Here is a 16,631-nt window from a genome sequence, read left to right as displayed (position 1 = left end):
AGTAAACAGAGCACCAGCTGACACCCAGCAGGGTGTGGAACACAACCTAGAGGTGGACGCTGCACCTCAACAAGAAGATCCAAACATCTCAGGTCAAGCACCTCCTGATGTAATCAACACTCCCCACACAAGGTCTGGTAGGGCCATCCGAATACCTATACATCTGAAATACTTTGTGTGAATGTAAATTTATAATTTAAAAAAATAATGTAATGGACAGTCAGAGACATTAAACAAACATTCAGTTCACATTCCAGTTTATTGCAGACATGGACTACAAGCCAAAGTTAGATGGAGTCTGCCTTTGTTTGCACGCACACGCACACACACACACACACACAAACACACACACAGCTCACAGGTATGAGCTGAGGGGGAGGGACAGCAAGATGTCAATCATGTTATAAACTACAGTCTTTTTGTCTGTAATGTATTTTTCGTTATGTGTCGGAGCCCAGTAAGACTAGCTGTCACCATTGGTGTCAGCTAATGGGGATCCTAATAAAATCTCATCACAAATACATCACAAAAACAGACTTACGTGCTGGAAAATAAGAAACTACACCCACCTACATGTCATAAACATGTAAACATGCCATACAAACATCATAATGGCCTAAAGAAGTACACTATAGGGAATAGGGTAGGGGTGTTTCAACACTTGGTCCCTTTCACCCAATCTCTGTGAACTCTGTGCGGGTCGCTTAATTTTTTGTGCATGTGACCCCTCAAAAGAGCCCCCTAAGCGAACCGAACTGAGACCATCTCGAGAGGTGGTCTGAGTTCGGTTCGCTTGAATTCCGTTGTCTGGTTCTCTTTTTTAGGGCAACGGGAACACAAAGCTCCCCAGTTTATCTTGTCATTATTCCCGCACCACACACTAGACTAGTGCAACACCGTTTCCCCTGCCATAACCCTTAAAATTGGTGCCACAAATGAGAGAAGATGATCATGTGCAGGTTCGCAGAAAAAAAACGTGTGCTGTTTTTGGATATTGATTAGCAATTGTCAAGGATGCACATAAATTCAAAAATATGTGTGGAGTTTTCAGTTCAGATTGTTTGTTTTCAATATGTGATCTATCGGCTAAGAGAGCTTCATAAGCTGTTTATTTGATTGTGGGGTTTGAATAGTGTAAGAAGACAACATATTTTGTGAGAATCACAACATATGGTACAAACTCAATTCTAGCTCAATTCTATTCTAGGAGCAGGAGCCTAGATATGGTGTACAATTTTCAATTACAGCATTATTTAGTCTGCAGTTATTCTTCTGCTATTTATTCTGTTACCAATAATATTTACATGTTAATAGTATCTTCTGATTACAATTATTATGTATTTTAACTAAATGCAATCTATTAACTTCCAAAATGTAAGTAGGTATCTAACTGTCCGATAACACGTTCTGATGGAATGGCTTGTCCTGCACATTGTACAAACCCAGTGTCACGGATCCCCCCGGTACTGCTGCTCATTCCATTCACCAGTTCCGGAGGTCTACGTCACCGGCTTTCTAGGCGTCACTGACATGGATCATTACCACCAGCCCCGACTGTCTTGTCTCATTATGCACACCTGGTTCCCATTCCCCCTGATTAGTATGTGTATATATGTGCCCTCTGTTCCCCATTGCCCTTGTCGATTATTGTTCCATGTCCGTTGGTCTCGTGAGTACCGTGTATTGTGCTCTGGTTGTTTACGAGTCTCGTCCAGTGTATTGTGTAGAGGTTACACGTCGCTCTTTGTTTGGGTTACATCCCTTTTGTATATATATACATGCAGGGGCGGTGTGTTCAATAGGGCGATATGGGCGACGCACTGCCAAACGGGAAAAGGAAGGGATTTTTTTTCTAATCAATTATATCACGGCAACAGTAGTTATCAGTGTTGTAATGTCCAATCAGGCTAAAGTCGTGCTTCAAATGGCTCCCCCTTTTTGGGGGCGATTTCAGTCAGGTTGAAAATCGCCCAGAAGTCTGTCATAGACTCCCATGTAAAATCTATTTTTTTCAAATTTCAGAGCTTTCAATACAATCTCTATGGGTGTCTGAGGGCTTGCACTTACGCGCTTTCGTCATACGTAACGTAACCATGAACGTAACTAAGAAAAGAGCGGATTGTGTCTTTGAAAGAAGTTCCTTTTTGTCGGCGAACAAATGAAGATAAATTGGCAACGAAACAATTAGGACCTCCCAGACCAAATTTAATAATTCAACAGGTTTCTACTAAAGGCGGAAAGTCCTACACCCGAGGATTTTCAAAAAATTGGTACGAACGAAAAAATAACATTGCCACTCAACTGGATGAGGGATACAGGCTAGCTGTCCGCCGCCACAACGATGAGGTTAGTGTTGATAATCACAAGTTTACTGGAGAACTGAGACCAAGTAGAGACTTTGGACAGGGTGGATATGGTATAATAAAGGCAGTTTATTCAGAGGTAAAGATATCTGTAATCGCGTGCACGGACCCGTTCGTCAAACTCTTAGGGAGCTATACATTAAGCCCCATTACTTACCATATCAGATAAGAGAAATTGCTGCAGCTACATATATTTTACATCCTGGCCCTACATAGTTCACTATTTGCATCACTTACCAAAATATTACATGTGGTCATATATGCTTGGAAAGTGGAGATGCCATAGAACGTCAAAAAAGTAAACATTGCTGGAGACACATTGCCGTTTTGGAGAAGACATCGCGTTTGCTAGCGAAGAGATTTGTTGTGGCAAATGAACTTGGGCTGGGAATTGCCAGGAACCTCACGATAAGATATATGCATTGCGAGTCTCATGATTCTATACGTATTGCGATTCGATACTGTGTGTCATGGGCCTCTCACTCCACCGGGTTACCACCTTAATTTTCTTCCACTCTGCTCACCACTCTCTCTACTCAGCCTAACTAGCTCCACCTGTCCCTGCTCTGCTCTGCTCTAATTACTCTGCCAGCTGCGCTGCATTACCCACTACCTCTCCCAGTATTTAAGGCCCTGTCTTTCAGCTCTCCGGTGTCAGATCGTCTGCAAAGCTCACACCCGGAACCTGTTTGCTCGCGCTTCTGGCTCACCCTGGTTTTGTGACCCCGGACCTGCCTGTTTTTTGGATACTCTTCTGCCTCAGGAGATCCAGACCTGCTTCTGCCATTACGACTCCTGACTACTCTTCAATCCCGGTAACTCTGACCAGCCTTCTGCCTTGCTACTACGTATTTTGGATTTCCCTTGAACTGTACTGCTGCCTGGTTTCATTCCGCCCTGTTGTGTCTGTGTCTCCCCCCAGGACTTCTGGACCACCCACCACCGGCTTCATAGGGACGCATCGCTGCCACTGGGGGGCACAGACCCAGCGCATTGGACGGGATCCCTGTTACCCCTGGAGCCTTCATTCACTCCCTACTTCCCTTTTCCCTTAAGTTTAATAAACTTTCTGGTGTGACGCAATTGTGGTCCTCTGGTCGTCTGTCTGAATCGTGACAGTACGATCTGACCATTATGGACTCAGCGCACACTTTCCCGACATGGAAACCGATGAGCATGAGCAGCAGTTCCAGCAGCAGCAACAACAACTCGCCATGATCATTCAACTCCTCACCAACCTTACCCCAGCCAGTCTGCCCACCAGCCCAGCCCCCGAGTTACCTGCCCCGGTCATTGCAGCCGCTGCTCCGGAACCCAAGATTGGAAACCCCGAGCGGTTCAACGGCGATTCAACCCAGGTCCGGCCATTCCTGACTAGCTGCCGACTTCAGTTCTCCTTGCAGCCAAGGACCTTCGCCACGGAGGGGGCTAAAGTTGGGTATGCCATCACTCACCTGACGGGCCGAGCTCGACTCTGGGGAACAGCAGAGTTCGAACGTCAAACCCCCGCATGTGCAACCTTCGACCTGTTTGCTGAAGGTGTTTGACCTGGATTCACCCACCGCAGAGGCGTCTCGTGAACTGTTCAGTATTCGACAAGGCAGACGTACAGTCGCAGACCATTCCATCGACTTCCGAACCCTGGCTAGACGAAGTTCTTGGAACACACCATCGTTGGTGGACGCGTTCTTCCATAGTTTGGCTGACTATATCAAGGACGAGTTGGTCTCCCATGAACTGCCTTCCACTCTTGATGAAGCCATCGCACTGACTGTCAGGATCGACAGAAGGATACAGACCCGTCGTCGTGAGAGGGGGCGCCAAGGTCCACCTACTACCGGCATTCGGAGAGATCCGACTGGGCTCCTGTCATCTACTGCCACTCACCCAGGTCAGCTTGATCAGTCTGAGCCTATGGAGATTGGGCGAGCCTCCCTCACTCCTGCAGAGCGCCAGCGCCGCTTCACCTCAAACCTCTGCCTCTATTGTGGAGGTGATGGACATCGTGTGGTAACCTGCCCTTTAAAGGGCCGAAGCTCACCGGGCGTAGGGGGAGTCCGGTTGAGTTCAATGACCATCCAGTCCTCCGACCGCAAACCCCTGCTGCAAGTTCACCTCCGCCTCTCTGACTCAACTCACACCCTGGCTGCTCTGGTGGATTCTGGCGCCCGAAGCCAACATAATGGACATCAAGCTGGCACGCCAACTGGGACTGGAGAACCTCCGTTTGACACCTCCTATTCCTGCCCGGGCACTGGACGGACACTTACTCGGATCGGTCACTCATGTCACGGCCCCGGTCTCGATGGGTCTGTCCGGAAAACCATCAAGAAACTATCCAGTTTCACCTGCTCCCCTCTCCAGGCCAACCCCTCATCCTGGGTTACCCATGGCTCCGCCCGGCACAACCCCTCAGCTCGACTGGGTGACCGGGGTGATCAGGGAGTGGGGAGAGGACTGCCACCGTACCTGCCTGCTTGCTGCCGCACTACCCCCTCGGCCAGTACCTACTAACTCCGCTCCTGACCTCTCCAATGTCCCAGAATGCTACCATGGTCTCAGAGAGGTGTTTAACAAAGCAAGAGCCACATCTCTGCCCCCTCACCGACCGTACGACTGTGCCATCGACCTCCTCCCCTGGAACAGCTCCTCCAAGGGGTCGTCTTTATTCGTTGTCTGCTCCTGAAAGAAAGTCCATGGAGGACTACATCAATGGCTCTCTGTCCGCAGGATTAATCCGTTCATCTTCATCTCCTGCTGGTGCTGGCTTCTTCTTTGTGGGGAAGAAGGACGGATCTCTTCGCCCCTGCATCGACTACAGGGGACTCAACGACATCACAGTGAAAAACCGTTACCCTCTGCCTCTGCTCACCTCTGCTTTTGAGTTGCTCCAGGGAGCCACTGTTTTTACCAAGTTGGATCTCAGAAACGCTTACCACCTAGTGCGGATCCGGGAGGGAGATGAATGGAAAACCGCATTCAATACACCAACAGGCCACTACGAGTATCTGGTTATGCCTTTTGGCCTCACCAATGCTCCTGCTGTGTTCCAGGCTCTAGTGAATGATGTACTGCGGGACATGTTAAACAAGTTTGTCTTCGTTTACCTGGATGACATCTTAATTTACTCCAGAAACCTGTCTGAACACACCCGCCATGTCCAGCAAGTCCTTCATCGTCTTCTGGAGAATTCCCTCTACGCCAAGGCAGAGAAATGTGAGTTTCACGTCAAGACAGTGGCCTTCCTGGGGTACATAGTGGCAGAGGGAAGTATCCAAATGGATCCTGCCAAAGTATCAGCAGTCACTTCATGGCCAGTTCCGGAGAACAGAAAGAAGCTGCAACAGTTTCTGGGGTTTGCTAACTTCTATAGGAAGTTTATCCGGAACTACAGTACCGTTGCTGCCCCTCTCACTGCTCTAACCAGCACCAAGCAACCCTTCACCTGGACCCCAGCAGCCGACAAAGCCTTCAGTACCCTCAAGGTGAGGTTCACCTCCGCTCCCATCCTCCAGATGCCTGATGTGGACCGGCAATTCATTGTGGAGGTGGACGCCTCGGATGTGGGAGTTGGTGCTGTGATTTCTCAGTGGGCTGCGGAGGATAGGAAGCTCCATCCCTGTGCCTTTTTCTCACGTCGGTTGTCCCCCTCTGAGTGCAATTACGACATAGGGAACCGTGAGCTGCTGGCTGTGAAGCTTGCCTTGGAGGAGTGGCGTCACTGGCTGGAGGGGTCCACCATTCCATTTCTCGTTTGGACCGATCATAAGAACTTGGAGTACATCCGCACGGCCAAACGGTTGAACTCCAGGCAGTCCCGCTGGGCCCTGTTCTTCACCAGGTTTAATTTCACTCTGTCATACCGGCCTGGATCACGCAACACCAAGCCAGACGCCCTCTCCCGTCAATTCCAGAAGGATGACACCCCCTCCAAGGACCCTGTGTCGATTCTGCCAAGTCCCTGCATCGTTGCAGCTCTGACCTGGGCTGTTGAGGAACAGGTGCTGGAGGCTCTCCGTAACCAGCCAGGTCCCAGCACTTGCCCAGCTGACCGCCTTTTTGTCCCCGAAGACCTGAGGTCCCAGGTCATTCAGTGGGGACATGACTCCCGCCTAGCTTGTCACCCCTGGCTCCACCCGCACTTACAACCTGCTCGCCCAGAGGTTCTGGTGGCCCTCTCTGAGGAAGGATGTACGGGAATTCGTCCAAGCCTGCCCCATCTGCAACCAACACAAGTCGTCCTGCCAGCCCCCAGCCGGATTGCTGCAGCCCCTGCCTGTGCCCAGACGTCCCTGGTCTCACATCGCCCTTGACTTTGTCACGGGGCTGCCCCCTTCAAGTGGCATGACCGTCATTCTCACCATCGTTGACCGTTTCAGCAAGATGGCACACTTCATTCCCCTCCCCAAGCTCCCAACCGCCAAGGAGACCGCCCAGGTGGTCCTGGAACACGTCTTCCGGATCCACGGACTGCCAAAGGATGTTGTTTCTGACCGTGGTCCACAATTCTCCTCCGCTTTTTGGAAGGAGTTCTGTCACCTGCTGGGAGCCACAGTCAGTCTGACTTCCGGATTCCATCCCCAATCCAATGGGCAGTCAGAGCGGGCTAATCAGGAGCTCGAGAAGGCACTGCGATGCATGACTTCACGCAACCCCCACTCCTGGTCGCAGCAATTGACATGGGTGGAGTACGCACACAATTCTCTGACCTGCTCTGCCATCGGTATGTCCCCTTTCCAATGTGTTTATGGATACCAGCCTCCTCTATTTGCCAGCCAGGAGGAGGAGGTTACTTGCCCATCTGCACTTGCTTTTGCCCGTCGATGTCGCCGCACCTGGTCACAAGCCCGAGCCACACTCCTCAGGTCCGTTGCCAGCTACACTACCGGGGCCAACCGTCGGAGAATTCCTGCTCCCACCTACCATGTTGGTCAAAGGGTGTGGTTGTCATCGAAGAACCTGCCACTCAGGGTGGAGTCGCAGAAGCTGGCACCTCGGTTCATTGGCCCATTCCCTATCATAAGAGTGATTAGCCCAACTGCTGTCCGGCTCCAACTGCCTAATTCCCTGAGGGTGCACCCCACTTTCCATGTGTCTAAGATTAAGCCCATCCATGAGAGTCCGCTGGTCCCTGCTGCGCCTGGTCCTCCTCCTCCACGGCTCGTCGATGGTGGTCTGGTTTACACCGTCCGCCGCCTGCTTCGGTCCAGACGGAGGGGTAGGGGTCTCCAGTACCTCATTGACTGGGAGGGCTATGGACCTGAGGAAAGGACCTGGGTGCCAGCTAGTCGGATTGTGGATAGGACTCTCATCACCGCTTTCCACCAACGGCATCCTGATCAACCTGCAATCCGTAGGGGCCGCCCCAGAGGGGTCCCTAACCGTCCGGCCCGCTCGGCTTCCTGTCCTGTGCCTGATCCTGTCTCGGGACCTGTCCCATCTCCCGACCACGGCCCTCCGGCTTCCTCCGAGGATGAGGACGTTCACTCGGACCGTTCGGAGGAGTTCTAGCCCTCCTCCGGCTCCCCTCCTCCCGCCCGGCGTGGTGTTGCTCTTGGGACTTCTGGGGCCGTCCCTTGGGGGGTTCTGTCATGGGCCTCTCACTCCACCGGGTTACCACCTTAATTTTCTTCCACTCTGCTCACCACTCTCTCTACTCAGCCTAACTAGCTCCACCTGTCCCTGCTCTGCTCTGCTCTAATTACTCTGCCAGCTGCGCTGCATTACCCACTACCTCTCCCAGTATTTAAGGCCCTGTCTTTCAGCTCTCCGGTGTCAGATCGTCTGCAAAGCTCACACCCGGAACCTGTTTGCTCGCGCTTCTGGCTCACCCTGGTTTTGTGACCCCGGACCTGCCTGTTTTTTGGATACTCTTCTGCCTCAGGAGATCCAGACCTGCTTCTGCCATTACGACTCCTGACTACTCTTCAATCCCGGTAACTCTGACCAGCCTTCTGCCTTGCTACTACGTATTTTGGATTTCCCTTGAACTGTACTGCTGCCTGGTTTCATTCCGCCCTGTTGTGTCTGTGTCTCCCCCCAGGACTTCTGGACCACCCACCACCGGCTTCATAGGACGCATCGCTGCCACTGGGGGGGGCACAGACCCAGCGCATTGGACGGGATCCCTGTTACCCCTGGAGCCTTCATTCACTCCCTACTTCCCTTTTCCCTTAAGTTTAATAAACTTTCTGGTGTGACGCAATTGTGGTCCTCTGGTCGTCTGTCTGAATCGTGACACTGTGATTTTATTGCGCACCATATGTCTGTTGCAGAGGGATCAGAAAGCCATGAGAACGAGTTTTGATCAGTCATGGAAATAAAAGTGCTGAAAACAAATTGGCTCCCAATGTGAAAAGATTGAGAACAAGCTATGAAGGAACAATAATGGTGTTTTGGTGCAGGTACAGCCAACTAGCGCTAAAATATTGCGATATTGTCAATACAGTATATCGTAAAGTATCACTATGTAACTCGATTTCTTTCACCCCAATCCCTCAAATTAACGGTAAATAACTGAATTGTTTGCCCCACATTTAGCTAAGATGATTAGCTAGCCAGCTAAAATGTTTTATTTAGTTAGCAGTCGCATCTACAATAGTTTACTGTCAATAACATGTCTCCAAAAATGACGTGGTGTCTCCAATTGTGTTGACATTTTACAATTGCGATGCGCATCCATGAGTATCCACTTTCTGTAGCTCAGCTGGTAGAGCACGGCGCTTGTAACGCCAAGGTAGTGGGTTCGATCCCCGGGACCACCCATACACAAAAATGTATGCACGCATGACTGTAAGTCGCTTTGGATAAAAGCGTCTGCTAAATGGCATATTATTATTATTATTATCTGAAGAGAGCCCCAAACATTGTGTGCAGACATTTTATGCAATAAATGAAGTAGGTTGAATCTAGTAGTTCTGATCTTCTGATTGGTCCTGATGAGTTGGGCGAGGTCCCCCTCCAGGCTACTGTCACTGTTGCATTGGCTCTGAGTCGGGTTCTCTGTCTTCAAATGTTCAGCCTAAGAGAGGGGATTTTTGTGTGTGTGTGTGTGTGTTTAACAGTGATGATGTGTGTGTGTGTGTGTGTGTGTGTGTGTGTGTGTGTGTTTAACAGTGATGATGTGTGTGTGTGTGTGTGTTTGTGTGTGTGTGTGTGTGTGTCCTCAGAGCAAGAACTCGTGAGTTGGAAGAACTGAGAGGCCTATGGCGTGGGTGTTGTCCTTGGCCACCTGCTGACAAGGCTGACAAGATAGGACCCTTTTGTCCATTGTTATTGGATAGGAACAGAACTTATAACCAGCTCCTGACCTAAATAGATCTTAGCACAACATTTTACTCAACATATCATATTCCATATTCACTATAACAAATATATTTACTACGACATTAGCAAGAACCGCCACATCCTCAGCCGGCTAATCCAGTGTGTGAAGTTTTGCGGAGTGTTTGAGTTAGCTTTGCGAGGCAAAGATGAAACTGAGGGCTCCACCAACCCTGGTAAGCCAACACTTTTGAGATCAGTCAATAAATGCTTCTGGTATTGACTTATATGCTGCCCCTGTCTTCATGTTGTTGCTGGACATATCTTTTTTAAAATGTGTGTAGGTCACCTAAATCATCAGAAAAATTGCCCCCCCTGAGAATTTTTTCAGGAGCCGCCACTGTATACATGTTTGTGTTGGGTGGAGTAATAAAAACCCTAATACGTATTCCTGCGCCTGTCTTCTAATCATTATACAACGTGACACGCAGAGTAAATTGAGTGAATTTTGGAAAAAGATCTTGGTTCCTTTCTAAACATAGCAATGTGATTGCAAAGAGGACTCGGACCACAAAATAGGTGAAGTGAACTGGCAAAAGTTCAAAGGCAAGGGCAGTGTGAATACAAAGAGAACTGAGTTATTTTGCTTTTTTTACCCCAGAGTTCTCTTTAGAGAGGACTGAGATCGGTTATTTTAAAGAGGACTATATGTGAAAACACCCTAAGATTTGCAACATGTTTATTACTCCATTCATAAAATAACTTTCATTTATTTCCTTTCTCAAGAGCTGCCCAGACAACATGGCATAGTTGCTATAGTGACGGGAGACACCAGGGGAATCTGCTTTGAGACCACAAGACACATGGCCAGCCTGGGGGCACACATTATCATAGGTAGGCATACAGTAACACACCATACTGTACTCTATAGGCCTACCAATGTGAATGTGTTATACCTAACATAGTTCAGGTGTGTTTGTGCATGTGTATCTCTCTTTCTCGCTCTCTCGCTCTCTCTCTGTCTGAGTGTGTTTACTTAGGAGATTAAAACATCAGTATCCTCTCTTCCCTCCCCTCTTCTCTCTTCTCTCTCTCTAGCTGGACAGCATGAGTGGGAGGGTGTGTCTGCTGTGAAGAGGATTTGTGAGGAGAACAGAGAGGCCAAAGGTAACATACACAGTCCACACAGCCCTGTTTGGTTTTGTGTCTCCTTGGCTCTGGATATTACTGATTGGCTGGAGAGTGAACACACCTTTTCCCAGGTAGAAATCAGTCCCTAGTTAAAAGACAGATTGAACCTCTGCTCTAGTGCGTCACGTCAGTTAGAGGTAGAGAGGGCGTCATTGAAGTAGATTTCCAGGCTGGGACTGTTGTAGGATCGATTTCTGTTCGTTAAGACTAAGAGGCAGGCGTTAAGGGGTGTTGGGTAATTGGGGGGGAGGGGTGGGGGGCGGCGGCATCGTGACAGTGCTCTGAATGACGGGGGTGAGTTGGAAGTGGGGGGAGGTGAGGAGCATCTAGCTCTGTCCTCTGAATGACAATGTGCCGATGGGGCGATGAGGTGGTGGTAGGGAGGCGTGTATGCAGTTGCATGCGTGTGCGTTCGCGTGTGTGCTTGTGTCTGAGTGACAATATGACGGAAGGTTTATTAGTATGTGAGGCAAGAGCTTCTCACCAAATGTCTTCTAGCTCCTGGTGTGTGTGTGTATGGAGGAGAGGAGCGGAGATGGGTAAGCAGAGAGCAGAGGAGAAAGGAGAGGAGACAGAACAGTGTGTTAACCAGTGATGTAATGGAGGATAAACCTAAGTAAACACACCACTGAATAGTGAAGTGTTTATCCACCTAATAGCATTTTTTGCATTAGCGTTAAGCTCTGAGTTTCCCATCTACTGGGCACTATATTAAATATATTACTGCAATAGCTAGACTATTTGATAGACAGTAGCAGTGGTGTATTGGGTCAGAGTGGAGTAGCCCTGGTTACATTAGCAAAATGAAAAGCTTATAGGTGTAAAATGTGCTTATCTCTCTGGCATGGAGCACAGATCCTTTGTTATTATTACAGGTAGAACAGGTGGAGTAGAAGAGAGGGATGGAGGGGTGGAAAGAGGAGGAGGGAAGGAGTAGAGTGCACCCTAAATACCCCATTGTTGAGAGGAAAGTAGCAGAGCACATGTTTTGCTAGAGCCAATCAAAACATGCCACATATTCTCCTTGTTCAAAATATATGTCACGCCCTGACTCAGGGGACGTTTATTTGTTGAGTCAGGGTGTGTATATTCCGTGTTGTGTTGTATCTATGGTGTAGTATCTAGTATGTCTATTTCTATGTTGGCCGGTGTGGTTCCCAATCAGAGGCAGCTGTCGCTCGTTGTCTCTGATTGGGGACAATACTTAGGCAGCCTATTGGCACTAGTGGGTTGTGGGATCTTGTTCCGTGTGAGGTATGTTGTTTGTCTACCTTGGACTTCACGTTTCGTTTAATTTGTTGTTTTGTCGTGGTGTTTATTAAATATAAATAAACATGTATGCATATCACGCTGCGCCTTGGTCCGTCTCGTCTGTAAACGAACGTGACAGAAGATCCCACCAAACGAGGACCAAGCAGCGTGTCCAGGAGCAGACAGCCTGGACCTGGGAGGAGATCCTGGACTTGGGAGGAGATTCAGGCCGGGATGGATCGCCGTCCTTGGGAGGAGACAGTGGTGGCGCGGTATAGAGAGGAGCAGCGGCAACGCGGAAGGCGCCGGCCGAGGAAGAAGCCCGAGAGACAGCCCCAATAATTTTTTTTGGGGGGGCTAAAAGGGTGGTTGGCGGAGCCTAGAGGTAGAGCAGAGCCAACTCCCCGTACTCACGCGAGGAGGAGTGTGACTGGGCAGGCTCCATGTTATGCGGAGCTACGTACTGTGTCGCCAGTGTTCCGGCACAGTCCTGTACGTCCTGTGCTAGCACCACGCATGTGTCGTGCGAAGATGGGCATTCAGCCAGGACGGGGTGTGCCGGCTCAACACTCCTGGTGTCCAGTACGCCTCCTCGGTCCCGCATATCCTGCGCCTGTTCTACGAGCTGTATCGCCAGTGCGCGTGCACAGCCCAGTGCATCCTGTGCCAGCGCCCTGCATGTGTAGTGCGAAAGTGGGCAGCCAGCCAGGGCGGGTTGTGCCAGCTCTCCGCTCCAGACCTCCAGTCCGCCTTCGCAGTCCGGTCCGGCCCGTTCCTGCTCCTCGCACCAAACCAGTGGTGCGTGTTCCCAGCCCGGCCCGGCCTGTTCCTGCCCCTCGCACCAAGCCAGTGGTGCGCGTCGCCAGCCCGGCCCGGCCTGTTCCTGCCCTTCGCACCAAGCCAGTGGTGCGCGTCGCCAGTCCGGTACGGCCCGTTCCTGCTCCCTGCACCAAGCCAGTGGTGCGCGTCGTCAGCCCGGTCCAGCCCGTTCCTGCTCCCCGCACCAAGCCAGTGGTGCGTGTGTCCAGTCCGGCACGGCCCGAGCCTGTTCCACCGGTGCCTGGTCCGGCACCGGTCAGCTGCTCCACTCCGGAGCCAGAGCAGTCCGCTCCACCGGTGCCCAGTTCAGCTCCGGTCAGCTGCTCCACTCCGGAGCCAGAGCAATCCGCTCCACCGGGGTCCAGTCCAGCTCCGGTCAGCGGATCCACTCCGGAGACAGAGCAGTCCGCTCCACCGGTGCCCAGTTCAGCTCCGGTAAGCTGCTCCACTCCGGAGCCAGAGCAATCCGCTCCACCGGGGTCCAGTCCAGCTCCGGTCAGCGGCTCCACTCCGGAGCCAGAGTAGTCCGCTCCACCGGTGCCTGATCCAGCTCCGGTCAGCGGCTCCACTCCGGAGCCAGAGCAGTTCGCTCCACCATCGTCGGGTCCAGCTCCAGTCAGCGGTTCCAGTCCAGACCCAGACGTCAGCCTCTCTCCAGGTTCGGGGTCTCCCACACCAGGGTCCAGACAGGGCTTGGTACTTCGTGGGAGGAAGGAGAGGGGAAGCAGCGCGCCGAGGTCCAGACCTGACCAGGGGTGCAACAGGGAGGCGGAGAATAGGTGTTGGTCACACCCGGAGCCGGATCCGCCTCCGAGGCGGAATGCCCACCCGGCCCCTACCCTGTTATGTTTATGTGGCGCGGTCGGAGTCCGCACCTTTGGAGGGGGTACTGTCACGCCCTGACTCAGGGGACGTTTATTTGTTGAGTCAGGGTGTGTATATTCCGTGTTGTGTTGTTTCTATGGTGTAGTATCTAGTATTTCTATGTTGGCCGGTGTGGTTCCCAATCAGAGGCAGCTGTCGCTCGTTGTCTCTGATTGGGGACCATACTTAGGCAGCCTATTGGCACTAGTGGGTTGTGGGATCTTGTTCCGTGTGAGGTATGTTGTTTGTCTACCTTGGACTTCACATTTCGTTTCATTTGTTGTTTTGTCGTGGTGTTTATTCAATATAAATAAACATGTATGCATATTACGCTGCGCCTTGGTCCGTCTCGTCTGTAAACGAACGTGACAATATAGAACTGGCACGGCCAGTTTACAGCACCATCTGCACATGCTCAGACAGACAGGATGACAGGTACAGGCAGACAGAGGTACAGGCAGACAGAGGTACAGGCAGACAGACAGACAGACAGACAGACGCAAGCTAGCTATAAACACACAGGGTTAGGGCTGGAATTTGTATTATTCAACACACACTTACTTTTTACACACACACACACAGCCAGAGGCATTTAGGGCTTTCACACTGTACATTTTGGTTTCACCCTGGTTTAACTAATGCTAGCCCTCAGACACTTTTAACGAGGGGTTGGAACTGAAATTATTTTCCAATCGTTCCGTTCCGAGCAGAACCCCTATTTATTTTGTTCCACTCCACTGTTCCAACTAGCATAATAAAGGTCTGAACCAGTTCGGACCAAAAAAAATGAGCTGTTCATATACTTCCTTTTCGTTACTTTTTTACCACGTGAAATCATCAACATTTACATTTAGATCATTCATTTATTTCAGCAATTAGCATGGATAGATCAGCTTGCTATGGACCGGGTAAGGTAGTCGTTTACACGTTTGGTTTTATGGACAGATGAGAGCAGGCGCAAGATGCAACTGACAGTTTTTGGGGTGGAGAGAGAGCAAGAGAAAGGGGTGGACATGGAGGGGGCTTGGCTTGAAGAGCTGAGCATCATGATATGTGACTTGATATGTGTATAGGCTACTATAACTATATTATATACGAGACATTAGGAATATTTTTGGAACAAAAAAATAACATTATTAACTAGTTCTCAAGATTTGAAAAGAACGGTTCTGTTCCGGAACACTAGAGATCACTTTTGTTCACGGTTCTGTTTCTGTTCATCAAATAATTTCCTTATTTTTCTGTTCTGTTCCATGAACCGGTTCCAACCCCTGCTTTTAACCCAGCATAAGTTTAGCCCTGGGTTAAAATAAATCCAGTGTGAAAAGCCCTTTTTCAGTCTGAAACACACACACACACACACACACACACACACACACACACACACACAGACAGAGCTGAGGTCCTACAGCATGTCCTGCTGGTGCTGCTGCACTATACTTACTGTATGAGATATTAGGAGGAGGTATTGGTATATTGTAATGTGTATGAAGATAGCAGCAGTATGTGTCCTTTCCTTTTCTATTAGAGCAGAGCCCAGTGTAGGAGATAAATACATTTAGGCTGCTTTGATGTTCCACTACAGACACAGCTAGCAGACATAATCATTTTACAAGAGGGCTGATGATGCTGTGTGTGTGTGTGTGTGTGTGTGTGTGTGTGTGTGTGCGTACATGCGCCCTTACAAAAACCATGAAAAAATAATGTTATGAAAAAAACACAAACATTATCACAAGTCAGACACGTGGTTATCAGACACGTGTGAAGTTTCACATGTAAATCTTTCATGTGTTTTTCGCTCACAACCCTGCCTAGCTTCAGATGCAAACCATCAATGGGATGCAGGGTGTTATATTGCTGGAATTAATGTGCCAAAACTTGCAACTTGTAAAAAGGCAGAGAAATTAAAGGCCAGGGTAACATAACCAAAGATTGGGAAAATTGCAGGAAAGAGCTGTTTTATATAATTGAGTTATAATTTTAAAAAAATGTTAGGCAACCATGAACAATTCATTGGCTCTCACATTTTAAAATGATTTCCTTGCAATATTTTGTTTTGTTATCAATACTTTTGGGTTTATGTTTTGCTTTCAATATCATTCTTTTTGTTTGCATTACTAAGAATGTTGTTCTCGACTTCAGTTGTTTTGCTTGATATTAATGGCACAAAAGTAACTCACACACTAGAGGATTGCACCATATAATAACACTATTACTCTATTAAAGGTGTTTAAAGCAGCAATCCTTAATTGAAACATTAACAAAGTGTTATCCCCGCCACAGTTCTGTAAAAAGCTGAGGGATGAGGCTGTAGAAATGCAACCACTCTCAAATCTATAGACCACGCTATGGATGCAAGGACTGACCATCCATGATATCAAAATTATAGTTTTAATCATGTTTTTAGGCTATACAGTGTTTTTTTTTTACATTTACTTTCTTTACAAACATTGGAGTAAATGTGTATTTTCTTACATATGACACTGCAAATGTGATTTTCACTTTCACATGTGGAATTGCAAGTTCACATGTGAAAAACAATCACATGTAAAAATCTAATTTGCAGTGTCATATGTGAAAAACTTTTACATGTGGAAATCTCACTTTCACAATCACGTGAACGTTTTTCACATATGAACCTGCAAATTAGATTTGATCACGTGATTGATTTTCATATGTGAACTTACAATTCCACATGTGAAAGTGAGATTTTCCCATGTGAACGTTTTTCATATGTGAAACTGCAATTCACATGTGAGGTTAAAACATGTTATTCTCCTCACATGTGAAATGGTGGTGTTAACGTGTGAACTCAAAATGTAATACATGTGAAAAATGATTTCACATGTGAAATTTAAGCTCGACATGTGAACAGCTATT

At 48.9% G+C, this 16,631-nt stretch overlaps 1 protein-coding gene across 3 annotated transcripts in view; it reads left to right on the top strand.

Annotated features, from left to right (window-relative positions):
* LOC121572841 (dehydrogenase/reductase SDR family member on chromosome X-like) overlaps positions 1 to 16,631 on the top strand; it is a 37,432-nt gene that overhangs the window by 14,033 nt on the left and 6,768 nt on the right. For all 3 annotated transcript variants that reach the window (XM_041884875.1, XM_041884874.1, XM_041884873.1), the window contains exons 2-3: positions 10,413 to 10,520; positions 10,725 to 10,793. In XM_041884875.1, coding sequence (XP_041740809.1) covers positions 10,490 to 10,520; positions 10,725 to 10,793 — 100 coding nt within the window. In that variant the 5' untranslated portion in view covers positions 10,413 to 10,489. The remainder of the gene's footprint in view (positions 1 to 10,412; positions 10,521 to 10,724; positions 10,794 to 16,631) is intronic.

This window comes from Coregonus clupeaformis, chromosome 29 (genome assembly GCF_020615455.1).
Source record: "Coregonus clupeaformis isolate EN_2021a chromosome 29, ASM2061545v1, whole genome shotgun sequence".
NCBI lineage: Eukaryota > Metazoa > Chordata > Actinopteri > Salmoniformes > Salmonidae > Coregonus > Coregonus clupeaformis.
This window is presented reverse-complemented; position numbering and strand designations above follow the sequence as displayed.